The sequence below is a fragment of the Gymnoscopelus microlampas genome, assembly GCF_963454915.1.
Source record: "Gymnoscopelus microlampas genome assembly, chromosome: 13".
Taxonomy (NCBI): Eukaryota; Metazoa; Chordata; class Actinopteri; order Myctophiformes; family Myctophidae; genus Gymnoscopelus; species Gymnoscopelus microlampas.
Genome location: NC_139950.1, coordinates 38530961 through 38557878, shown reverse-complemented (window position 1 = coordinate 38557878; position 26918 = coordinate 38530961). Strand labels below are relative to the sequence as shown.

The 26918-nt window shown below is 39.2% G+C and overlaps 3 protein-coding genes across 4 annotated transcripts; 1 reads left to right on the top strand and 2 right to left on the bottom strand.

Annotated features, from left to right (window-relative positions):
- Nucleotides 1–268: 268 nt before the first annotated feature.
- Nucleotides 269–11750, top strand: rab23 (RAB23, member RAS oncogene family). Its single transcript, XM_084077232.1, has 7 exons — nt 269–596; nt 3906–4107; nt 4692–4777; nt 5278–5434; nt 6717–6799; nt 6984–7076; nt 8430–11750. The coding sequence occupies exons 2-7, from the start codon at nt 3953–3955 to the stop codon at nt 8561–8563; spliced, it is 708 nt and encodes a 235-aa protein (XP_083933358.1). The 5' UTR covers nt 269–596; nt 3906–3952; the 3' UTR covers nt 8564–11750.
- A 153-nt stretch (nt 11751–11903) lies between these two features.
- On the bottom strand, nt 11904–16080 carry bag2 (BCL2 associated athanogene 2). Its single transcript, XM_084077233.1, has 3 exons — nt 15848–16080; nt 14879–14988; nt 11904–14529 (listed from the first exon to the last, which is right to left on the bottom strand). The coding sequence occupies exons 1-3, from the start codon at nt 15970–15972 to the stop codon at nt 14132–14134; spliced, it is 633 nt and encodes a 210-aa protein (XP_083933359.1). The 5' UTR covers nt 15973–16080; the 3' UTR covers nt 11904–14131.
- A 1056-nt stretch (nt 16081–17136) lies between these two features.
- znf451 (zinc finger protein 451) lies at nt 17137–26454 on the bottom strand. Of its 2 annotated transcripts, none has more exons than XM_084075595.1 (13): nt 26331–26454; nt 25508–25574; nt 23285–23368; nt 23073–23186; nt 22510–22612; nt 22227–22377; nt 22003–22129; nt 21580–21739; nt 21018–21165; nt 19385–20894; nt 19226–19295; nt 18207–18275; nt 17137–17295 (listed from the first exon to the last, which is right to left on the bottom strand). In XM_084075595.1, the coding sequence occupies exons 2-13, from the start codon at nt 25565–25567 to the stop codon at nt 17255–17257; spliced, it is 2637 nt and encodes an 878-aa protein (XP_083931721.1). In that variant the 5' UTR covers nt 25568–25574; nt 26331–26454; the 3' UTR covers nt 17137–17254. The 2 variants fall into 2 exon arrangements, with proteins under 2 accessions (XP_083931721.1, XP_083931722.1); XM_084075596.1 differs by having other exon boundaries at nt 26327–26357.
- Between the last annotated feature and the right edge of the window lie 464 nt (nt 26455–26918).

Genomic DNA, 26918 nt, shown 5'->3' with positions numbered 1-26918 from the left:
GTCTTGCTTCTCAATGTTATTTAAATTGGTGTTTCTCCAACATTTCAATGTCAAGGAAACCCAAAAATTAATATGGATTTGTCTTGCAGACTCTTGCAGACCCCCATACAAGATTTGTGTAAAAAAATATTCCAGATATAAAATATAAAAACATTAAAAAAAGATCGGCTATTTTCAAATAGTCTAAAACTAAAAATGGTTGCTTCTTTTGGGCTTGTTTTGTAGACCTGGCCGCTTGTTTCTCTCGCACAATGTGGCAACCCTAGCAACTAGTTACAGTAGCTACACTTACCGTTAGCTATGCGCATGAGAAACGTAGCACGCCAGTTAGTTTACAATTCACAAGATAACTCACCCAACAGGTTCGACATTAATCAAAATGAATCATTCTTGAAGCGGAATATGGATGAGTATATCCGTGTCAGTCAGTTGTAAGACACCAGAGAAGGTTCTGTGTTGGAAGAGAGAGGCTAACGACAAGCTAACGTCCATTACATTGCATCCACTTTAAATATACTTTAAATATACGACAGATGTGATTGAAGACACGGGTATGTAACGTTGGATATACAGCCAGATGACTACTATTTCTACAGGTAAGACCACTGGTTCTCAGCCTTTTCAGGCCGCAACCCCCCAAAATAATCATTTTTGAACTGGGGACCCCCCCACACCCTGATTCCACAGATAAACATTGTGAAAATAGCAGATCTACAAGTTCACAACGCGGCTATTTTCACAATCTTTCTTATATTATTTGATAATTTGGCCAGTGTTTGATCAGTTTTTATAGTATGTTGATTACTGATTACTTTTGATGTAGTAATGCAATTTTTTAAATTCAATTTATTTTGTTCTTCTAAAAGTCCTTAAATTGTCACTTAACTGTCATCTGGGGACCCCCAAAACTGCTTTGGTCGTTATCTTTAGTGAAATGAAATGGAAGTAGATAGGAAAGTCTAAAATGTGGCCACTGGCCACCCAGGCTCCCAAGATTCTTAACCACTTGTTTCACCCAGGGACTCGATCTATGATAGTCTTGACCCAAGGCTATAAGGCTAATACCACAATTGAAAGCTCTAGAGCTTTTTTGTGTTTCATCCTTTTGGTATCATGCTTTTTTTTTGTAATAAAAAAAATCCAATCAATCATGGTATTTTAGGGCAAATGTATGTATTTATTTGTGAGAAAATGCTGAACTGAGCTCCAAGATTTCCTATGCATTCGTGCAAATGGCAAATAAAGTCTATTCTAGCAGATCCACAAGCTCACAGTGCATGTGTGCAATTGATAATATCAATACCAATATACTGTCCCTCCACTCCTCTGACAACTGAATGGTTTATTTTTCTTTATAATCTATTAGTTAGATTAACTGTTCCAGCCTTTATAAGGCTATACTGTACATTGTGTGTGTGTGTGTGTGTGTGTGTGTGTGTGTGTGTGTGTGTGTGTGTGTGTGTGTGTGTGTGTGTGTGTGTGTGTGTGTGTGTGTGAGTGTGTGTGTGTGTGTGTGTGACAAAATTTGAAAATTTGTGTTTCTCTTTGTGTTTATTTTCTCTATAATAATGCTTCTTGGCAATACCTTTCATACTGTTGGAAAACTGTTTGTTTTCCCTTTTATAATGGTGCCTGATTTGTAAGGAACATGCTTTGCATTTGTGGCATGAGCAGCACAGCTGAGAATGTGGGGGTTGTGCCCATGAAACATCTGCCAAATCTTCTCTGCCAATGCCAAACAACTTATTGTTATTATGCCTTTTCTAATGCTATTGACCCTTGTTTAGGGTAGTTTAGTAGATAGGGTTATTGAAGTCTATCAGTAACAAGGAAGAAACAAGACATATTGGCAAATTTACAATTTATTCATTTAACCAACAGTCAGCCTCAGTAGTGTGTGGAAGAACCATACACAGCAGCCACAACAGCCTGGCACTGCCTCCTCGTCCTCATGCTGATCACTAGCCGCAAGCAACTTTTATATCTGGAATCTAGAGTTACAATACCGACCCTTGACAGCCCATACATCCAAGCAGAAAAGTCCTATCTGATTATATTAAACAATGTTAAACTCGCCAACATTGCAGCTGTACAGTAAGCTTGAATTCTCCTCTGCAACGTTTTTGTTTGATAAAAATCCACCTCAGACATGTTATGAGCTACTTTCTGGCAATAAATTCCGTGCAGGTGATACTTTTTCTGCGCGTTGGAGTTTGGAAACGGTCTTTTCAATAACGCATCGTCCTGCTGCCTCCTGCATTATGTGCCATTTCTTAACAGGTGGTGCACACTGCGCAGGACCGTTGAGTGATTTCTTTCCAACGAGTGCTTCAAAACTCCAACACTTAGAAGAATTATCACCTGCATGGAATTTATTGGCAGAAAGTAGCTCATAACATGTCTACAATGAATTTTTATCAAACAAAAACTTTGCAGATAGAAAGAGGATAATTCAAACTTTCCGTACAGCTGCAATGTTGGTGAGTTGAATGTCGTTAAATACAATCAGATAGGACTTTTCTGTTTGGCTGAATGGGCTGTCAAGGGTTGGTATTGCAACTCTAGATTCCAGATATTAAAAATAGGATCTAAGAGTTGCTTGCGGCTAGCTGGTCCCAAAGCCTTGTCACACACCGCTCTAGGAGTGGGATGGCATTCCACTCCTCAACTAGCATTTGTTGCAAGTCAGCTAACGTGGCTGTGTGTTGGTCATTCTAGCACGAACAGCTCGCCCAAGCTGATCCCTCAAGTGTTCAATTGGGTTGAGATGCGGACTGATTCCATTCTAGGCCATTCCATTCTCTCTACTCCCAAATTCTGGAGGTAGTCCCTGATAAACACTGCTCTGTGTTCTTGCTTGTTACTGATAGACTTAATCATCCAATCCACCAAACAACACCAACCAAGAGCCATGAGCCACACCAACAGCAGAATATGCTGTTTGGGGCAGAGAAGATTTGGCACATTTTTCATGAATAAATACAAAATAGAGTTGGGTCATGACAAGCATGGCTCAGTATTTCTGAAAAGGTTTGTATATCCCTGCCTTTGCCGAGAGGACAGTGCCACAGGTACCAGAGACTACATAGCTACATTATATAGTCATGGATGACCCAGTTGCTATGTAGATAATCAGTTGAGCTTTGGGTTAATGACAGGACAAACAGTTTGCACAGTCTCCCCACAGAGATCCCATCTGATCTTCACATCAGTCAGTTTATAATTTGGTTGCTTAAAACATTGATAATTTTAAAACTCCATAATTGTGCTCTGTTATGCTCAAACCTCAGACTTTATTTTCATGCTAATTGTTACTCACTTTAAGTTAAAGTATGCAAATGAGCACATCTCTAATGCTCGTGAAACATTACGAACTGTATTATTTTCATAGTGATAATATTTAGTCTTATTTTGTTACCATGCTGTCTTCAATCATCATAATATTGCACAGACCACTTAGACATAGATATAAGATTATACTACACAGGTATTGTATATAGCAATAAAATCTAATGGGCTATATTATAGCCCATTAGATTTTACACATATTCTGGTAGGGTTTCCCTGAAATTCCACTCATGGGATGGGATCTAGTTACATTTTGGAGTTATCAGTTTAGGATATATGTATGTCTGCCTTACATTACATAATAAACAAGAGGTGGTGTGTAGAGGTTGAGAATCATGGCTTGTGTTTCATCCCAAGTTTGTTTAGGCATTTTCAGCCCCCTCTGGTGGACTAATGTATCATGTTAAAGACAACCGCATTACAATTTTGTGAACTTAATTAGCATGTATTGACTTAATATTACAATGTACTGTTTATGTGTACATCTTTGACATTACAGTTAATTTGCTACATGTACCATATACAATTGTCTTTTTCTTTTCCCACGTTACTCTCAGGTGATCTCTGAAACTTCCTGGAAAGTGAGAACTCTTATCAAGCCACCATGTTGGAGGAGGACATGGAAGTTGCCATCAAGGTGGTGGTCGTTGGCAACGGAGCAGTTGGCAAATCTAGTATGATCCAGCGCTACTGCAAGGGTGTCTTCACTAAAGACTACAAAAAGACCATTGGAGTGGACTTCCTGGAAAGGCAGATCATGTAAGTGTGCCTTGCTTGACCAACAGCATGCATTCCAGTATCAATCATATTTGATTATTAACTCATCCACCTGTAGGGCTCCTGGGTGCATCCATTTGGGTCTCTTTTGACTGATGAAGCCACTGACTTAACAATGGTTTCCAATGTAATTTAATGTGGCAGTGGTGCTTTGGATGTGTTGACATTTTAATTAGAAAAATGAGGACTAACTATATGTTTACAGGAACTCAGGACAATTTGAGTCTATAAGGGAATTAACCATTTAAGCCCTATTTTAAAAAAAAGTGACAATAGCTGATCTACAAGCTCACAATGCTTCGCAAAGTGATACGTTGTGAGCTTGTAGATCTGCTATGTTCACTATGTTCAAGATTCCTGAAGCAATTTGAAAGCTTTTGAAAATGTGTGCCTGTAATGATGACATGTCCATGATAGGTCAAAGTGGTTCTTTTGTCATTCTGGTGGGATGACCTTGTAGCTATTGTCGGAACTATCTGGCGATCTATTGAAACAGAGCTCTGAGCTTAGAGTATGAATGACGTAGATCTGGACGTTATCACCCAGATCTCATTTACGTATTTCAGAGTAAACGATGAAGAGGTCAGATTGATGTTGTGGGACACTGCTGGACAGGAGGAGTTTGACGCCATCACCAAGGCCTACTACCGTGGTAAGACCCTACACACACACACACACACACGCACACGCACACACACACACACACACACACACACACACACACACACACACACACACACACACACACACACACACACACACACACACACATACTATGAACTATAGAGCTTTTTGGATGTTGTTTTCAATATAGAAATTTCTATATGCAATCCATGTACATGGTGTTTCATTATTTTGTCACGGACATCACAATTACATTGGACAGGCCAGATGCATTGTGTGAGTGTTTTTTGTGCAAATATGTTCAGGAAAGAAAGGAAAATGGGGGTCAGAGAGGGGAGAGCAAGGAGAAAAACATAAAAAGAAACGGACATTTTCAACATGGCTTTTCTAAACAGATTTTTTTTTTAAAAGAAAGAAAGAAAAAAAAAATATAAATATATATATAATCAAAAAACAATCAAAGCACAGGGATTAAAAGCACTATGATTAATTGGCATTTATTGTTGGTGTGTTCTCTCTGTATTCCAGGTGCTCAAGCCTGCGTACTAGTCTTCTCCACCACAGACAGAGAGTCCTTCCAGGCTATAAGCAGCTGGAGGGAGAAGGTAGAAGTGGAGGTTGGAGACATTCCCACTGTTCTGGTGCAGAACAAAATTGACCTCCTGGACGAGACCCTTATAAAAAAGTAAGCGTTTGCAAGACTGACCAGATATGTGATCCAGGCCCAGATATGTAGACCAGGCCTTGTGATCTTATATTGGTTCAGTCAATTTAAAGATAGAAATAAATGTATAGAATGGTCGTTTCCATAACAACGCTGTGCCTCTGTGATGGACAAAGAAGTAATAGAAGTAATAGATCCACAGACTCCTCTGTGGTGCGCTTGTTCCATATCGTCACTGTCGGGTGAAAACCAATGGATCCATGTAGTTATTTAGTCACAAGCTCTTGTTAATACTTTTTGTGGGTTCAATACGTGTACTTAAATCTCTCTTTTTTTTTTCTTCTCCAAAATAGCAGATCTACAAGCTGACAATGCATCGCGATGCGACATTTTGTGAGCTTGTAGATTGGCTATTTTATAACTTTCGCGCATCATACAATACTATGCTAGAAATCATCAATACTAGGAGCAATAAAAGAAAAACAGTGGAGGGGGGTAATTTCTGGTGGCAAGCTAGGACACTTGTCTAGGTCCAGTTGAAAATTGAACGAATTCATCCACGTGTTTGCGCTGAATCTGGGGGGAAACAAGATCAGTGGAGCTCCCTCTGGTGGTGGGTGCTTCTCACTCTAGTGAAGTAGTTTGTACACTGGTACACTGCTCCCTTGAGTATCTTCGAAACTAGGCCTATTGCAAGTTGCTGTACTCTGTCCTCTACCCTGAGCCATCCCACCCTATAGCATAGTGAGCAGCGGTTAGGTGAGTCCTAGCCGGTGTCTAGTAGTAGGAGGTCTAGTAGTACTCTGATTAGTTTGTTTTGAGAGGTTGGTATTCTAGTGCCTTTTGAGGTACCATGAGGTGCATGCATAGTCAAAATGACATTGGATGAGTGCTCCAGCTACTAGTGTCCTCAGTGCATTCCTACTGACCAGTGAGGAGATCCTGCCCAAAAATGTTATGCATTTGGATTACTTTTGTTGCCATTTTTTCACCGGAAAGATTTGAATCTATAATACAACCCAGACAGGTAATCTCTTCTTTCCTTGTGATAACATTTCCACCCACTCTGATCGTAAAGTCTGTGGCAGAAGTTTCCACCCGACAGCAACGACATGTATATCGCTTATGATACAGTATCCATAGCAATAAGCATCATCAGTTCCCTCAGCAAAGTAGGTGGCTGTGATTATGGAAGTGACCCATCTATACTTTTATGTCTATGGCACATGCCCAATATGGATTTTATTACAAGTTCAGCAACATGATTTGAAATGGTGCATTTCTCAATGTTCTTGCCCTGCAGTGAGGAGGCAGAAGCTTTGGCTAAAAGGTTGAAGTTGAGATTTTACCGCACTTCAGTAAAAGAGGATCTTAATGTCAATGAGGGTGAGTTAAGCCTGATTTATACGATGTTGCCGCTCACTGAAAATAGCCGATCTGCAAGCTCACAACATTTTGAGACGTGCCTTGAGGTTGTATATCAGCTATTTTCGACAAAAGTCATATTATGTCATGTCGTGAATAAAAAAATGTACCAACCTTAACACTTCCACTGAATCTATCTGTTTAGTTTTCAAATACTTGGCTGAAAAGTATCTTCAACGTCTTAAGAAGCAAACGGCAGAGGAGCCAGAGGTGATCCATACAACAAGCAATAAAATAGGTAATCCTTTTTCTATCTAGAATGTAAAAATGTATAAATATTCAATGTAATCATTAAATGCTTTTGTGTGTTTTTTTTTTGTCAGAGGTGACATAACTGGGGTGTCCACTTGGCATAGAGCAGTGATTCTCGTCTTTTAGAATTGCAAGGCCCCCCAAGTGTATGATGCATTAGGGATTAGGCCACAAACCCCTATTTGATAACATTTGTAGCTCTAGGACTCCTATGTGTTCATTTAATGTTGAGAGGCTGAAAATGTCCATTTGTACACTCTCTGAGGTACAGACCCATACTTCCTCAAGGACCCCTAGGGGTCCCCAGACCCCACGCTGAGAACCAGTATCGTAGAGGTTAACCACTCACCCACAAGCGCAGTAGCCCGGGTTTACCTTTCCGGTAGCTGTGGCTCTGGCTTGGCTTGGCGCTCCAGTGAACACAGTGTTCATTGTCAGTGTTCGTGGGAGGGAAGCTAGCAGGGTATTGTGTCCTTGTCTGCAATTTCCTACTGGTCGGGGGTGGGGGGAAGGGAACTGGGGAAGATGGTGTGAACCTGAGCGTTACGCTTTCCTGGTGAAAACTCCTGGCAATATCAGGTAAAAACTCAGGTGAGAAGAAGTGACTGGTGACTCCATGTGTATCGGAGGAGGCATATGGCTGTGTCCACTCTCCTCCACTGGACAACAGTAGGTGGTTGGCAGTAGTGACAGAGGGGGGTTGTCATAACTAAATAAAAAAATCACACCCAGTGTGAAGTGGGCGGTGTGTGGTCATCACAACATGATTTTGTTTCGGTTTTTACTTTCCTCATTTCAACCATAGTAATTTTGCGATTCTTTTTCACTGATCTCATGAAATACACAACATCTAAGTTAAATATACTACTCTCACATCAAAATGGTTTTAGATTATTATTTTCATCATGTGTCTCACTAGCCAATCACAGGATGTGGAATTGGAGCACTATGTCACTGTTGTGACACCCAGTCTGAAGTAGGTGGTGTGTGGTCATCACAACATGACTCACTTATAAATGACTTTTTTTAAGTCCATACTGCTATTCATAGGGCTGCACATGTGTCATGTGTTTCGCTAGCCAATCACAGTCCTGAATTTGCAAAGTCAGCCAATCGCATTACAGTTAGTGGTGATGACACTAGCTGTAATGTGATTGGCTGACTTTGCAAAAGTATCGATTTGCATTAACAATGGAAGGGTTAGGGGTGTAGACTGCGTTGTAGACTATTGGCCAATCACGGTGCAGGATTGGTCAGTGTCCAAAACTCACTTATAGGGGGCGGTTACACCGCCCCAAAAAAAGAAGAACATTTGCTGACAAATCTTACATTTCCACAGGTGTTTTTAATACCACCAGTAGTAATGTCTGCAGCCAGAACTCCAGCAATGGCCGAGAAGTCATCAGCTTGCGACCTAACAAACAAAGGACCAAGAAGGGTAAAAGTCCTTTTGGAAGCTGCAGCTTAGTTTAGACTGAATCATTGAAATAGTGCCTGGTTTAGAGAATGTTACTGAAAGTATAAGTTGGTTGTTGCTATGGAGCCACATTCACTGACACCAAAGCCTGCTCAGAGGTGGGAATACTATTGATTTGATCACCTGGCATGATATTTGATCAATATCTTTGTTTTTGGTAGACCGTTAAGCTCAGTACATACTGTATTTTTATTCACATGTTCCGACACCATTTCTCAGCTCGTTGTCCTCCTTGTGGCTGGAATGAGTAATACAACCTAGCACATTATGGCCCAAATAATAATTTAAAAAACCTCATATTATTTGTGTTATTCCTGCATTCCTAAAATAAACAGTATAATCAGCATTAGCAAATACAAGCAACTTTATCCCAAAATCCACCAGCTTTTATTGAGGACATTCCATGTTCCTCATAATGACACTATTAGAGTTTTGACTCTCTTAGTTCTTTGGGAGAAACCGGTTCATCTTCAAAAATTGATAATTAACTGGCTAATATCCTTGGAATAACTTGTGAATTCTGCTTTAGGTTGGAGTTTTCATTTCAAGGGCCTCGAAATTAAATTAATATGAATTGGCATACATTCCTCTCCAACGTGTAAGGGAAAATGTTATACACTTTTTCAATACTTGTTTGTGTATTTGTGTATGTTTTTTACAGATACTAATTTCTGCATCTGATTATTCACTTGTGCAATATGTTTGTATTGTAGGAGGTATACAGATTATTTTGTACCATATTTTTCTAACTGTCAATAGAATATGGTTCAATATATGCTGTTATAGACAAAACTATGGAAATAGTTGTTGATTCTTTGTGCAAAAGTATTTTTATAAGAGTTGAGTATTTGACGATATGTTCGCTGAAGTGTGCTTAACCTTAAAGTTGAGTTGGTGCCAAATTGCATCTGCTGGTCCGGTAGTTAAAATGTAAAGAAAATGGATAGAATATGCTCTCATGCATGACCAAATATGAATAAGCATATGAAATACCCACAGTCTGTGTCTGTTTATCTACAGATTTGTTCCTCACATTATCAGGCTTTGTTATATCAATCATGAAGTTAAACTAAAGGTCTTTCTTTTAATGTTCTATGAACTGTAGTACCTCAAATCATAGTCGCTATTTGTTATTACAATTGTTTACATTTTACCACTACACTTCCTCCAAAATTACTTGGAATATAACTTTGAAACACTAATTGGTAGGTCCTGTATAATTGATTTGATTGGAAATGTTCTTAACATATTTGACCTATTAAGTACTATGTGCAGTTTAACCCCCCACACACATACACATTATAATAGATTTGATTGCTATATACTTTCTGATATTTGAATGTCATTCTGCTTTGTTGTACTGAACAGTGGAAGTACGAGAACCTGGTTGATGAAAAGTCATAATACTGAAAGATTCTAGGCTTGCACTGCATGAGCTAATATGCTGTGCTTTTTTATATTATAATACATGTCTCACAGGGTAGATTATGCGATTATTGACTAGAGCCCAACCAATGTCAGACTTTTGAGTCCGATGCCTATCCCGATTTTGCAGAGTCCTAGCCCACCAATAACCATTGTTTTGACTGATATTTTGTCAAGAAATGCAAGATTTCCTCTGTTTGGGGGGAAAAGAAAAAAAAAGTTTCTATTTTTAAAATCTAATATTTTTTTGAACATTTAAATCATAAGCAAACAAGTAAATATAAAACACACAAAGTGAACTTTATTTCATGTTAACACTATTATTATTATTTTTACTTTTGAAAATGTTCACATGTAATGAAATGCACAAAATAGGTTAGAAATTGGGACATGTCGGCTGTATAATTGCCAATACCAATGTTATCAAAAAAGTCAAGTAATGGCCAAATATCGGCCAATCCGATATTTTATTCTGGCTCTATTACTGACTCCACTCCATGAAAAATGGTGGTATTCCTGGGGGAAAAAACACAACTAAAAGGTACTTGTTCCTCATTAGAGCTGGGTATTTTAGTATAGCATACCTCTGTTTTATCAGCCCTAGATAGTATTCAGTTCCATCTGCTATTGTGTGAGGTATTGATCTTCAGTAGAATCTGATTTTGTGAACCTCAGATATCTGAATTAATAACCAGTCCACTGAGCACAATGACATATATGATGTAGAAATACGGCCTTACTAAACATGTTCTGTATGCATTAATTAGAACTGCTTTGTTAATGTGTGCTTATAAGCATTATGACTGCAGATTATAATGCAGTGTGCATTGTGAAATACATGCACATGCATGTTTCATAGTTTGCAAAGGTTTTGCACTAATATGTCAATCATTTAAATAGAGCACTCTTTGAAATGAACTACATTCCCAAAGAGGTTCAGATAAACAAGGATTCTACTGTACTGGATTCAGAGTTGTTGCTGTGTATAGCCTGTTGTGTCTTGGAAATCCCAACAGGCGCTTCAAATGTGTTCTAATGTTATATACTATAGTGGCATTTTGTTTACTCACATTTCAAGCTTGCTTCATCTGCTGTATTTAACCAATGTCGTATTGTTCTGTTTTGGAAATATGTGTGATTTAATGCATGCAAACCTTATGTTGTTTTTCTCCATGTCCATGAATGTTGAACCATGGTACACCACCACAATGCCTTGTCGTTGTTTACAGTCTCATCCATTGAGCAACTTAAGAATTTTAATCCTTATTGCTCCTTGTGTGTGGAATTGCCTGTATCATAAATACTGTAAATTCATCTTTATTTCTAATTCATTTGTAACAATGTTTACTTTGCCTTTTTTCCTTCTTTTGGGGGGTTTTGATGGATTTAGTGCACTTTATTTAAAAAAATTACATAGTCTTGTGAAAATACCATTATATTTAACACTTAGGCTAAAATTGTCACTCAGGTGTTGTAAAAATCTTTGTACGCTTCATTGTTGTACTGGTTCACGGATGCCTTCACTCAATTCCACCCATTTGTGTACAAAGCCCAGATACATTCTGTATTTTCAATCTTACAATTAGATCTTTGACAGAAAAGATACTGCAGTGTTAAGTCTGTTAAATTTTTATTTTATTATTAGTTAACAATGTGTATCACTCTAAAGGTGTGCTACATGATTGCACACCTGATGTTTCTGTTGAAAATGTGTTGGATGGTAATCTGATGTAATAAAAACTACTTTTTTCTTCAGCATGCAGTGTCAATTCTAAATTCCACAGCAACCTTTAAACAGTTAAAAACATGAATGGAATTCATTTTAAGACTCATAATATCAATAGTCCACACTTTAGCAGTTCTCAGTGGTTCTCAAACACTTTCATGTGAAGGACCCCCAAATTGATATGTATTTGACCTCCATCTGAAAATATTTTGTGCCAGGCACCCCAAGAGATGTTTTTTGTTGTTAAAAATGTAAAAGATTGTTCCACGTTTTTCACAGCTTTTCAAGATTTTCCAAAATGTTTAAAGATCTACAAGCTCACATCTGAGTTTATAGATCTTTTTTTTTTTACGTTTTTTTTATATCCCAAGTATAAAATAGGGTTGTAGTGGTAAAACTGGATCCTCAATTTGTTGGGGACCCCCTGGAATCCCTTCAAGGACCTTTGCACTTTGAGAACCACTGCTTTACAGTAGTCATGGTGGGTAACATCGTGATTGCCAAGGAGGCAGTCATTGCAATATGGCATGCTAGCTGATGTTTATAGGGAATTCTTACATATTGGGGACAGCGACTTGTCGAACATCTAGTAGCCTAGTGTACAAGCCTACTAAACATTTACTGTATACTTGATGACTACTACTTCACCATGTGTCTGACTGTCAAAGAGTTAAAATACAGACAGCTTATTCACTATGAAACTCAGATTTAGAACACTGTACATGTATACCATGTGCATAGATTAAAGAATTTAGAATAATAAAATAATAATAAAGAATATGTTTAATTATGTCTTCATTTAAGTGTATTTCAAAACATAAGTGGTTTGCCCATCAAAGAAAAGGAACATGGTGGAAAAAACAGTGATCTGGGGATGGGCATACATGAATAATTTTGAATTTTTAACTAATTGGTCTCCAACTGTTTGATACACATTTAGATTTTTCCTTATTAGTGCTATATTTGTGTTTCAGCTACATGAAAAAGAAATCCACGGGTGCAGCTATAAGCTAGTCTTTTTCATGTGTGAATAGGCCCAGTGAAGTGCTTCATTACTTTGTGTGGTACTACTGTTGCGCACCAAACGAGGTAGTGTACAGATTGTGTACATTTGAAAAACATAACCAGGTGCTTAATACACAAGAAATTACATTGGCTATTAAGTCATCAATGTTTAAAAAAGGTGAAGTAAAACGTTCAATATGGCCAAATTTGGTCTTCCAATCTGGCTGAATGCAAGAGAACTGGACCCTTTTGCGAAGTGGGCCCTGTGCAAACCTGTAGAACTATCTTTCCCTACTCTTAAGCATTACGTTAACTATCTTATCCTTAAGTAGCCTAAAGTCAAAAAATCCTATAGGATTAAAAATAATTCCAATCCTATAGGATCCTGAATTTCTATAAAAATCCAGTAGGAGTTTTCCAATGTTCCAATAGAATCCTATACGTAGGATTCTGAATATTGCTATAATAATTTATCTCACCTCTATCATAATCTTATTGAAATCCTATTGACATGTTCTCCCTCCTGAGTCCTGGAAATGTTACTGGATGTGGGCTATAGTAAGCACTTATGTAATTTGAGTTCGAGATAAACAGTTCTTTAACCTTTTCGTGTCAAGGACCCCCAAAATATGTAGCTATTTACTTTATATGATGACCCATCACCCATCTGAAAATATGTTGTGCCATTGACCCTCATACAAGATTTGTGTTGTTACTAGCCTATGTTTCAAAAGTAACCCTGGCAAATAGGCCCTGGCATGGCATTTTTTCCCCATACGTTTTTTGAAAATAGCGATTTAAAAGCATTGTGTGTGTGTGTGTGTGTGTGTGTGTGTGTGTGTGTGTGTGTGTGTGTGTGTGTGTGTGTGTGTGTGTGTGTGTGTGTGTGTGTGTGTGTGTGTGTGTGTGTGTTTTAATTTAGTTGGCTGTTGTTGACAAAATTATATTGCATGATTTAATAGCAAATACAGTAAATATGTTTTCATAATTGATTAGAAGAATATAATCCACACACTGACAATAACTGACATGTGATGTGCATAGGCTATTAATTCTGTAAGCTTTTCATATTTAGCCTATAGGCCTAAAATGATAAACATACATTTTTGGGTAGGGTCTACCTACCACATTCACCATTATTCATTTGTTTGGTAAATTAGGCTATTAACTAAATAAATGTAAAATGTTTTTTTCAAATTTGCCTACTTGAGCTGGGAAATTGTGCAAAATCCTGTCCTCTGTGTAAAATGCAAGAATGTCAACAATGCATCTCATTGTTAATGCATGATTAGAAATTGATTGTAAAATGTTCGCCCCCCAAATCTCAGGCCCACCTTTCTCAAGTGCCCAGTTCTCCTGATGCCATAAGCCTACCTGTAAATAACAAAATAGATTGTGTACTACAACATCATTGACTGCCATTAGCCTGCTCTGCCTTGTCTAGTTTGAGGTTATCCATGAGCTTGATGGTGTTCTCGCCATTCTCGACGTTCCTCAGGAGAGTCTCGAGCCTCCGCTTGATCCTCTTCTGGTCCTCCATGGCGCAGCTGATCACCACGACCTGGAACTTCTGATCGATGGGGACAGGTGGCGCGTCCGTCACGCACGCAGCGTGCAGGGCCATGAGACGCTGTTTGCCGGCGTCCATGTCGTCCAGCAACTTGGCCACGATGTCGTTAATGATCGACGTGGCCCTGAGCAGGGCGTCCTCTTGTTGGGAATTTCTGATTGTTCCCACGGACACTTCCACGGTCATTGTTCTGCCCAGCAGGCGGTTGGCGGTGATAGTTAACTCTTCTCTCTCTCCTATAAAAGGGATCGAAGAGAAGGAAACATGGACAGTTGTGTTGTGCACCATTTAAACAGTGGAAAAGTACTCAAATTTTTTACTTAAGTAAAAGTATCAATACAAGTAAAACGTCCAGAATTTACTTGAGTAAAAGTACAAAAGTATTGTAGTGTAGTAGGAGTAGAAAAGTACTGAAAATTGGAAATACTCCAGTAAAGTAAATAAATTCCTCAAAATTGTACTTAAGTACAGTACTTGAGTAAATGTACTTAGTTACTTTACACCACTGCATTTAAACACACACGTTAACTTAAAGCACTGAAAGCAAAATAGAGATTTTAAATATTGACAGTAGTAGCCTTATACCAGGACAGATGTTGCGCATTTCTTGACTGTTCTGTGCAGATTGGATCATTTCCAGGATGGACTCCCTTTCCTGCTCCATAGCCGCAGCGGTTTCGCGTAACGCCTCCACCCTATGAAACAAAACAGTTCATTACTCAGCCCTGAAACGTGACTGTCATGGATTCAACCTGGTGTTTGCACTTAGTCCATTTACGGCCCGTACATCGACTTAAACGTTCAAATGTCAAATATAAAGAAACTTACCCCATGGCTACGGATGTTACAATTATGTTCGGGCCCTCAAGAAGTAGCTGTATCTTCCGTATTGTTCAATAAAAAGCATTTTTATCTGATCGGTGGCCATTTTCTCATAGTTATAATGTATCAGAGTGCAATACACATCCCAACCGATAGGGTCGCGTAGTTGAAAGCATATGGCAAAAATATGGAGAAAATGGCTACCGATTGGATTAAAATACTTTTTATTGAACAATATGGAATATACGGGTACTTCTGAGCACCCGAACATAATTGTAACATCCGTGTCCATGGGATAAGCACTTTATATTTACGATCTGAACGTTTATGTAGATGTACGAGCCAAAAAGGGAGAATGTGCAAACAACAGGTTGAAGTTCATCCATGACGGTCGTGACAGACGACAGCCATGTGATCCATGGCTAATCATTACTCAACAATGAACATTAATAACAGAATATTGCCTGCGCGCGGTCACTCGTGAGTTTAACTATTGTCTTTAATACCATACATGTTTATGTTTTACAAAATGCCATGATGAGATAGGCAACAGAATGCCGAAAATTATATTATAGCATTTTCTACTAATTGGCAGATTTGTAGCCTCTTTGAGTGTGTTGGCTCCGTTTAAATGACCAGCGCAGATTTCTAAAGACAGAAACATGTGGTGGAGTCATTTCTTATGACACATGACATGGCCGTAACGCGTAACCGGCCTACTCTTAAACATACCTCATTTCCAACTGATCCAAAGTTTCCAGAAGTCGTCCGGAACGATCCGCCATGGACATTGTTCTGCTGAATTTGCCATGATGGGAGGCTTCGTTCATTTTAGCCTGAATCTTTGCCTGCGCCATGATTAATGTTTTATGATATATTATAACGGTACAGGAGGACGGAGAGCAGCAGTCCAAACGCGAACAGGTTCCTGTAGGTTACAAACTGTCCCACAAGCTGCTGCAGTAACTGTCTGTAAACAGCGACAGCGCCCCAGAGAAAACGCTTCCAAACAAGGGCTGGGACTTCCTTCGACCCCTCAGAGAACTTTCAGGAGCAGCTTCTTGCAGTATTCCTTATATGTTGATTTGGGGACAGTATTCTAATGTGTAAATGTCACTTTTACTGAGCTTATCAACCAGAAGTACCACTTCAAACCAGAAGTAAAAAAAAAATACAAAAAAGCACTGAAGAAAAGAAAAAAACACATCTGAAAAACAAAGGATAAAACTAAACTCATAAAATGTGTGTGTGTGTGTGTGTGTGTGTGTGTGTGTGTATAGAATAAAGCTGCCTACAAATGTATTTGTCTCGAAATGTATTGGTTAAAGTAAGTATAGCCTGGCTCCAGCCCCTGAATCGCTAGCCTCTCATTCAGGAATAATGGAGTGAAACGAAATGAAAATTCAGGCTGAGTGTCAGGCTAGATTAAGTAGGCAAGGGAAGAGAAAGTAAGGAAAGGAGGTAAGGAGATGGATAAGGGTCAAAGGGCACCAGTTAGATGGGAGATGCTACATTCCATGATGGTGAGGGCACATCATAGGGGAGGTTCCATTTCATATGCCACACCTCATGAGTCACTACAATTCGTTGTTTCCAGATGTGAACATTACAATAGAGCAACCACAAATATTTGTCACATCGTACTTGAAAGAAGACACTTTTTTCAATCTCTGAAATATAGCTAGCTAGCAAGAGTCAGGGATAAGCTGCCACATACTGTGTACATCATGATTTTCTACAACAAACCATCATCATGAAAAAAAGATCACAAGTCACAAATGAAAGTGCTTGCAACCTCAATTCTAATAATGCGATGTGTGTGACCAAAATGTTTATAACGGGCCACGCTTGGTGTTGTGGGTCATTTCATGAGCAACCGTCTTTCTGATAAGGTGATTTGAGTTAATAAGCCTATAATTATAATAGCTCATATATATAGAGCTTTTCTAAGTACCCAAAGTTGCTTTACATAAAAGAAAACGAACCAATTACTGAGTTACTAAGGACTCAAGAAATCTAAATATTTAGAAATAAAACTTTATTTAATACATTATTCTGAACACAAATACATGTTACTGAATATAAACATGTGATTTTTTTAACAACAAAAAGAGATCAAGTCTTTAAAGTACATCTTCCTTAGAACTCCAAAACGCTTCTTTTGAGAGCTTCCTCCAACTCTGTGAAGATAAAAAGGGCATAATGATTATGAGGTTAAAAATGGTTAAATAACAAAATGGATCCAAGTCAAGCCATCAAGCGTCTAAATAGCCGTTAGTTTTTAGACCATACAAATTTAGGTGGTAATGATTAACATTCAGCTGGATTTACAGGGACCTCCAAAACTATGGATGGACTGTGTAGGAATTTGAGAGACATAATATTTGATGAAAGACTATTCAATGATTCAATCAGCTCCCGAGTCGATAAGTTCATAGTATGAACTCATCGCTCACTCAGCCCTGGGTGTCCTGCCACTGACCCATTTGAAATAAAGCATTAACAAATCCACACACATTAAAATAAAATAATCTTTAAATTTGGTGTGGGAATGGAACAATGTATATATCATCGACTGAGAAGGACATGGTGGAAGTGCTAGAGAACACAGAGCTAATCTGGTTGATCATCTTCACGGTATGAAGTAATCTTTTCCAGGATGATGTCCCTCCCAAACAATGGGAAGCAACTAGTTTGGTGACAGTTTTTATTATCATGGAATCAATTATATGCCTAGATCAAACCCTCCCCCCAAATGAACACTTCAAGGAGTATCTGAAAAAGAAACGTATTACAGTAGAGAGAAAGGTTTTTTTATTTCTTAAAGGACGTATTACAGTAGGGAAATTTTATTTTTTATTGCTTAGGGGACATATTAAAGTAGAGAAACAAGGTTTATTATTTTTTCTTGCTTAGGGGAGGAACCATTTTAAGAGACCTATTGCTTCCGTTTCTTCGTTTCTTTTTAATGGCATCCAGGATAACTTATTAAACCGGTGTGACCTATTCCTCTGCTCTGCAACTTTGGAAAGTCACACAAAAAGAGTGCAGCACTTTGTTCATTCCTTCTCTCATTCTGTTTCTCACAGACCTGCTGCTGATTCTTTTGCTTCTTTTTGACTCAGAGCCAAAGCTTGCTTCATCTCTTCATCAGATTCATCTGCAAGAAAGTATCATCTTTAAAAAAATACATGATACACTACACTGAGGAATAGTGTCAAATCATCTCTGCAAAGCAGCTAGGAATGTGTATGAGTGAGCAAAATCATTTTTGATTATTCTACTATTAAGATGAATTAATTATTTCGCTTTACTTTTAATAATCAATTTGCATTCTCAATAACAATTAAAAGGTAGGGTAAGTGATTTTCTTTGGTTAAAATAGGTGTATAGCTCTATATTCTGATAGTACTCATTGCAATAGTGTTTGTTAAGTAACAGGAGTCTCCATGTCTCTCCACCTCTTTATTAACTCTCTCAGTGCCACACAACGAGATATCCCGAGTTTTTTCTGAATGCCCTCAGTGCCAAAACGAGAAATCCCGAGTTAAAAAAAAATATATATATATATTATTTTAATTTCTTTTGGAGAAAAAAAAATCAGAACCCAAGATATCATTATCTGAAGATTTGCAGCTCCATCCACTCTTTGTTTAACGTATAACTGAAAAAGGCTGTACCTCGCTTCCTAAGCACTTTTTTTTTACTTTATCCTGACTTTACCAGTCAGGATACAGATTAAAGAAGTGAAATTGGAGGTGATGACACTAAGAAATGAGCAGACAAAATTGGAACTGGAACACTACAAAAATGAAGCTGATAAATGGGTACTCTCTCCTGATTGGCTGATATTTTGTCACCTACCTGAAAATGTATTTTCTGTTAATTAAAGAGCTGGAGAGACAGGGAGACTCCTGTTACTGAACAAACGCTCTATAGCAATGATTACTATCAAAATATAGTGCTTTAACCTTTTAACAAAAAACTTTGTTTTAACCAAAACATATCACTTACCTTTAATTGATTACTCTGACCCATCCCTGAAAGGAACACTGCACTGTTACTTATTTGGGATTTGGAGTCACATGCTGGATATTCACTATAACATACCTTCATCAGCGTCACCATCTTCTCTGGGATTAGCCACGTTGAAAACCTTTGCTAATTGATCGGCAATCCCTGCAACAGTACCATGAAATAATGGCATATAATTATTCTGCATGCAAAGAAGATAGAGAATTAAGTAGCAACATTCAAAATACACTTTCCATCTTTGCCCGGTTTGATCTCATCAGCATTCAGTATTTTGACAGCAGTGGATTCTGCCTTCTTCTTGCTCCCAGATGTGTCACAGCATGGTGCCAGCAGACAATGCTTGGAGTGGTGGTGTTCATGGAAGCTTGGAATATCCATAAAGCTCTTGCGGCAAGATGTGCACTTCACATCAAAGGTCTTCTCCAGCTTCAGGGCAGTGTGTTTAGTGTGAACGTGAGTTTTAATCTGTGCATAAGAGGACACAGAAACGCCACATGGAGAACAAACATATTGACATTTTCCCTCAGTGGCCACGTTCCTCATGCATCGTGTATATGCAGCCTTCCTTTCTTCTTTGCTCTTTTCTGTTCCCATGCATGGGCACAAGCTTTCAGACCGCCCATCGTTTTCAGCAACTGCAGGCCTGCTAACTACAACATCTTCCATGTGGTAATAGTCCTTACTATGAAGGTTCTGAAAATGCTCCAAGAACTCGCCTTCGCATTCAAATTGCATGCTGTCACAGAGGCCGCAGAAGTAGGACATCTTTATCTTCCCACCATGCTCGTTCTTGCAGTGCCTGTGTATGGTGGACTCCTTGAAGAACTTCTGTGTGCAGTGGCCACAGACAAACCTCTGGAAATTGTGACTGTTCAAGTCACTGCAATGTTTACGGACTTCTGCTTCGGAATCAAAGATGTCCTCACACATCCTGCACATCCATTTCTCATCTGTGTTGGAGGTAGGGATCCCAGCTGTAGAAGGCGCCTCTGTGAGTTGGGAGTGAGCACCCAGAACAAGTCCCTCTACAGCCATCTGCTTGACATCAGCGACAATGACAGGCTGCCTCTGCGCTTCTCTTTCAGTTATGTAGGTGTGACCTCTGTGAGCTTCTGACACATGCAGCAGGATGTCTTCGTATCGTGGCATGTCCACTTTGCACTGACGACAATGGTAGAAGAAGTTGGAGAGATGAGCCCCTCCGTGGAAACGACTCATATGGAGATGGGTAATTGCACTTTCGCCCATGCGTTTGTCACAAACGCCACATTGATGGAAAATCTGGTTGATTGCCAGGAGATGCTTACTGGCTATGTCCTCCTCTGGAAACTGCTGACCACACTCACAGAACCAGGCTAGTGTCAGGTTGCTGCCTCTACTGGAGCTGCCATTCACAGTGGTGCAGTGCCTCTGCCGCTTGGCCGGACTTCCTTCAGAATCATCCCTCCTGCCTTTTTTCTGATGGACCGTTTCAAGGCCTGTGGACAATCTAATCTCCCCTCTCTCTTTTGCTTTCTTGGCGAGTTGAATTTCACTGAAGCTGCTGTACTGAAGAATTGCTCTGTTCATAGTTTGGTTGACCTCTACCTTGTGCTGGGTCGATTCATTGTGTCTCTCGATTTCAGCTTTGGTGAAGAACATCTTACAACAGAGAGAACACTGTCCTTGCACTTGAAGCCGTTTCATTATCTCCACCACCGTTTTATCTGCTACAGCAACGGCACAGCCCTGATTGCAAGACACACTAAAACAGAGAAATCACCAACATATTATTAATTAGAGACAATCAAATGTTTGGTCCACTTTTAACATATCAGAAATGGTCACTGCATGTGTATTATGGCATAATCACAAAAAAAGGTCTTACTTAAAGTGTGCTTGAGCTGCCTGATGTGAGGTTAGTATTTTTCGGCAAATCGAACAACGAACACTGAAAGGCACATCCTTGCACAAGGCGATCATACGATTCTTTGCATAGCGTGGAATGGGAACCGGTTGCGCTCTCTCTTTGGATGCTTTAAAATAAAGGGAAAAAAAAGGTTATTTTAAAAAGGTAGTCTTAACCCTGCTTTTGTTTTACAGCCTGTAACAATCCTTTAATCTATAATTTTATTAAACACCTACAACAAAATATTTCCTCCTTAATTTGCACAGAGGAACATTGCAAATGTGAGTAATTTGGGTATTGTTGTATACATACAAGTACTAAGTATAAAACTACAACCCACATTATAAAAGGTGCCCTGTGCAGTCTAGATTGCACTTCAACGTAATTTTAGAGAATAACAGTATAGAATAATAGTTTTTTAAAAGCCACAGTTTATTTGCTATGCCTATTTGGTCAATTTGGGAGTCTGAGGTTGACAACGAACCGAGTTTAACATGCATCTGTCATATGTCCTTACAGTTCAATGCACAGAATTTCTCACCCTTCAAAGTTATTGAATCAGTGAAGTGATCTTTGGCTGACATGTGCTGAAGGCACTCATCCCTGAGGTTGAAGAGCAGGTAGCAAGCAGGACATGCAAAGCACACAACCACCTGACAGGTCTGAGTGATGGTGTGGCCCTCAGCATTGGATGAGGAGATCTAGTATTCAATGTGAATTCAAATGTCAAATTTAATGTTAATTTTCCCCATATTACAATTACAATATACAGTAATTATCTTTTCCAAATAAGTTGTACAATGGATAGATAAAAAAAAGACAGCTCTTCTTAGTTTTGCTAGTATCATGTTACAGTAAACAGACGATTACTCCTACACAACCAATATTAAGCATTTGGGAAGGAAAGTTGAAATTAACATTAATAATTTAATTAATGCCTTTTTGTTATAAATGGGAAGCCAACCTTGGATTGAAGATGGCCTTTCCATGCTTCCTTGGTTTTGAAATGTAGGCCACAAGCAACACAGGCAAAGAGCTCTGAGGGACTTCCTTTAAGATAGATAGTTGGATCACAAGGAGAGTGATCGAATCTACGAAAAGTAAAGTTATGCAAATTGGTGTTAACAAGTGGCATTTATTCACAAAACATTACAGTAGTACATCAGGAAAGGTACAGAAAAGTAGTACCTTTTTAAGTGACCTTCGAGGAGAGGCCCATTGTCATAAACTCGACGACAGTTGACCACTGGACAGGTTTGTTTGGTTATTAAACTATTTCGTTGGGGAAAAGCACGGCTGAATCTTCCAGCACCAGTATTGATCACACCAGGTCTAACACCTGAGTAAAGAGAATGGTACAGCATAATAAGTCCCATATAGTTGGTAACTGATCATGTTAAGCCAACGGACATTTCACTGGTAACACGTCGTTATGCTTTTGCATTTTTGCTATGCAGAGTCAAAAACATACCTGGCATGCTCAACCACATGTCCACACAGCGCTTTGCCTCGGTATTGCCTCTAATAGCAGCCAATTCCCCCTGTCCATGAGCCTTTTGGGAGATTAGCTTTGCCTAAAAAAAAGGGGGAAAGATTAATTAACTGTAATCTAATTCTATCCATATTCTTCATTAAATTGTTTAAAAACTTGCCACAAAGTTTTCTAAAATACTTTTTTTGCCCTGAATGGACTGACAATACTGGTTCTGACCAGCAGGTGGCACTACTAGTATTCTCAACAAAAAATGACATGCAAAATGAACAGGGCTGAACTGATTTTTTTTGTATTGGCCCTTTAAAACGCGGCAGACTGATGTGATGTCAGAAACAGATTCTATTAAGCTATGTGTTCAGCATCCTTGTCAACAGACTGACGTCAAAACACTGATATTACAACAGCAGCCAACTAGATTACAGCAGCTTTGTCTAAAGCAAAAAACTAGTCAGTGACGCTTTGTTTTTGTCAAGCGACATTGTATTGCACAAAAACTTTCTGCTGAAGCATAAATTAATTATTCTTTTGGGTCAACTTACCTTGAAAGCACGACATTTATTTGCTCTTTCTTGTTTTTCTGCTGCAACTTGCTGTGCAAGTCTATCCAAAGTAGATACAACATGTGCTTTCTGACGATCAACCTCATCTTCAATCTAAATGAAAAGAGAGAACATAACAACTCTTAGAAACTAGCAGACATCAAGATTAGGCTATTTATTTCCATTTCTTATATTTTCTTTTAGTCACTCACTGTTTCTGCCATGGCTGAACTCCCCTCCTCATCACTATCGCTCAGTAACTCCATGAAATCAGTAACTGGTCTGACAGTGCGCTCCTGAAATGACATGTCTCTACTATTACATACATACACTGATAAAGGCCAAATAAGCAGGCATGGAAATGAATGGCAATTTATTTAGAAATACATCCAACCAACTGCATAGAAAACAGTTTGTAATGCATCTACACAGCAAACATTTTGACTGATAAATAGGCTACAGCTGAAAATTACAACAATAATTGTGTATGTTAGGCGTTTCTGTGTGCCAGCATGGACAGCTGCTTTACATTTAACTTCATGTTAGCACAAAAGAACACTTTCAGCTGTGTTTACCAGTCAAAACCGTGAAAAGGGTCCAATGCACATGATCAGATGTTCCACAAGCACCGTCTGCTGTAATTTATTCTAGTTTGTTTATTTTTTTGCTTCTTCCCAGTATCATGTTAAAAATTGTTCAGCATGAGCAGTTTCTTAACAAGACACCTACACTAATTGATGTTAGACACTTATATACTGTACATCTATCATCCCTGCCTATTTATATTGACCATATCTGTAGAGGGCGCAGTGGAGTAGATTAAGTAATTTCCATCTGGCGGACATATTTTATTTTCTGCCCAAAAAGTGTATCCTACATAGTAATGAGTAATGGGATGTCGGACTTATGGGCAGTCCCCCATACAGAGAAGGTGGGGTGCTGAGAGGCTTCTCACCGTGGAGAATAGACTTTCAACAGCACAAAACAGTCTTTGTTTTGGTGAGTAGCTAAGTAGTTTTCTTTATTTTTACTACAGTTGGAGCCCTGGCAGGGTAGTGGAATTCTTTGTCAGGGCTGAGAACCGAGCGCCTGGCAGGGCGTAAGAGAACTCACTAACGCTCTGGACCAGAAACCCCGCGGGTGCATTTCTCCTTTCCGACATGTCGCCTTTCTGACGTTGACGAACCCTATACCTAACCCTAACCGCACGCGGAAGCCACTAGTCGGAGTGGTGAGATGTCAGAATGGAGAGTGAACACCAAACCCCGCAGAGCAGAATCTGTTCTTGAGAGATTATCATGGCCCAAACCCTGCCTGCACGCACCTGCAGGTAATTTAGTGAACGAGACTTATCCCCTTTACATCAGGCAGAAAAGAAGTGTGTCCATATAAAACAAGTTGCTCAGACGGTTCATCATATTAAGAAGTTGCGCTCGAAGTCATTTGAAGTTTGTGTGCGTTCATGCAAATGTAAGTCCTGTGTTTCCTAGTTAAATGCTGTTCATTTGTGTGTGAAATGTGCCCTTTGATGTCCTGTTTTGTAATGATGTTTGTGCACATGGTAATGGTGTTGCCAGACAGTCTGACGGTAGCAATATTCAAGTGCTTTGATTTCATTGTAACCAAGAGAATGGAAGTTATTTCATTATAAGTGCATTAGTTTCAAGTGACTGAAATGCTGATGTTCATTCCATAATGTAGGCCCTATATTGTTTATGTTCCACTGTTTGTTTTACAACATCGCATGTGTATTTGAACAATGGGCATTAGGCCTAATTCATAGTTAATTCTGATAAGTTGTATGAGTCGTATGCATGCTGCTTTGCCAAGCATTGTCAGAGTGATATGTTTTATGTCATTATGAATGTTTGTAGCCTATACAAGTAGTTCATGATGTCCAGTATGCAAGCATAATGCCTTTGTCAGATTGATATATTGGCTGCTGTAATAATAATTATTTACTTTCTGTATGATTGCAGAAAACCACACCCACAAGTGTTGTCCTGTACTGTGCTCATTAACCTCTTAAGTAAAACCCATAAATGAGAGAAGTTGTCTGTCCTGTGTTCTAATCGACACCCCTGTGGGGAAGCCGGACCAGCCAGCCATTCAAAAACAGTCCTTTCTTATATCCCTCACTAACAGTACTCTTCCATCACCCAATTATGGATTGTGTATTTAATTTGAAACTCTTCTTTTCAAATGTGCTACTGTATATTTGATAACCGGTGTCCACCAATTGATTCATTGATAATAGTCTGATTGTACTCAAAATTCCAGCACAGTTGAGCACACAATACTTAATCAGTAATAATCAGTCAGACACAGAAATACTAATTGCTCTAGCTGTCTGCTTTTGGTGTGACTTATCTTATGTCAACCTTTGAGCTTATATACTTTGAACACTGCCCAGTGCTGACCCACACAACACTTACTGATACAAACTCCACATCTCCTTCCACCTCATCTTCATCCACTTCAACAGTAGAGGACATATCTTATCTGAGGAAAAAAAAACGAATCACACTCTTCAAGCAGTGTTTGACTTCAGCCAGTACACCAAACCAACAACATTTAGCCAGGCAAGCAGATTCGTTGAGAATGAGATTGATCTATATACTATATACCTTGGGAATGATTAATCTGTGTGTGCATGCACTGTTGTTTATACACAAAGTCCAATGAATGTGGGTTATGCCACTTTTTAATCCAGAGAGTGACGGCACTGGTTTATGAAGCGAGTGACTGAGCAAGATGTCAAACACCCAAGCTAACACATAGCATCTAAAGGGCCTTGAAATTCCCTCATCAATAGAATTGTGACAATCTGGTTATATCTACGTCTTTGATTCATCAAGAAATATAGGTTTGAATATTAATGAATGGGTTAACGTTCACACGAGCACGAAACTCAATATCTCCTCTCAATGAACACACACACACGTTATCTTACTGTAGGCTACTAGTGTGCAAACTGCAAATCAATCAACTGATATGGGCAGGATAGATTCTTCACCAGTCCACCCAGTAACGTTAGTATCGTTGCTAACAGTTTGTGCATGCTGCAGTAGACTTAACACTATCTCTGGTTAACGTTAACATAGTTTAGATAGCTAACTTACATAAGCAGCGCGGTACAAACTAGCATGTTTGCTAAAATGAAAGAGGGTGCCTTGTAGTGAATGCACTGCTTCATGGGTGTTTCATGCTAATGATGAAATCTGAAAACTAACAGCATCAACCGTCTCGATTACATACCTGTTTTGTTGAATTGATTTGTTTGGGCAATTTGGGAATGCTCTTCCTTTTAGCGGCTGCAACCAGAAGCGCGCGCTGCACAGTGACGGTATTTGTGTTCAACTACCCGCTCGTGTTATTGTGCTGATTGATTTGTAATGCCGAGTATCCCGCGTGTACGGAGTTTGGCCAGCCAAACGGCAGAGTAGCAGGCTGGGGCCAGATGTGTTACTAACTCCGCCCATCTCTGCAGGCCCGCTGACAGTCACACAGTAATACATGGTGTTTAATTTGTGCTCCGTCGTACGACGGTGTCGCGCACTGAAAATAGCCGATCTACCACGCTGTGAGCTTGTAGATCGGCGATTTTTTTTTTGTGGCAAGAAAAGCGATCTTACGGCGAAGTATTTTCTTTAGTGTGGTATTCAGTTAGGTAACAGGACAGGTGGGCACCAAAACCATCTGGGCACTAGGGACAACTGGGCACTAGGGACTTGTGGGCACCTGGACGAGTGGGCACTTAGGGGTGGCGATAACTGGGCACCTGGACGAGTGGGCACCGAAACCATCTGGGCACTAGGGACATATGGGCACCTGAATAACTGGGCA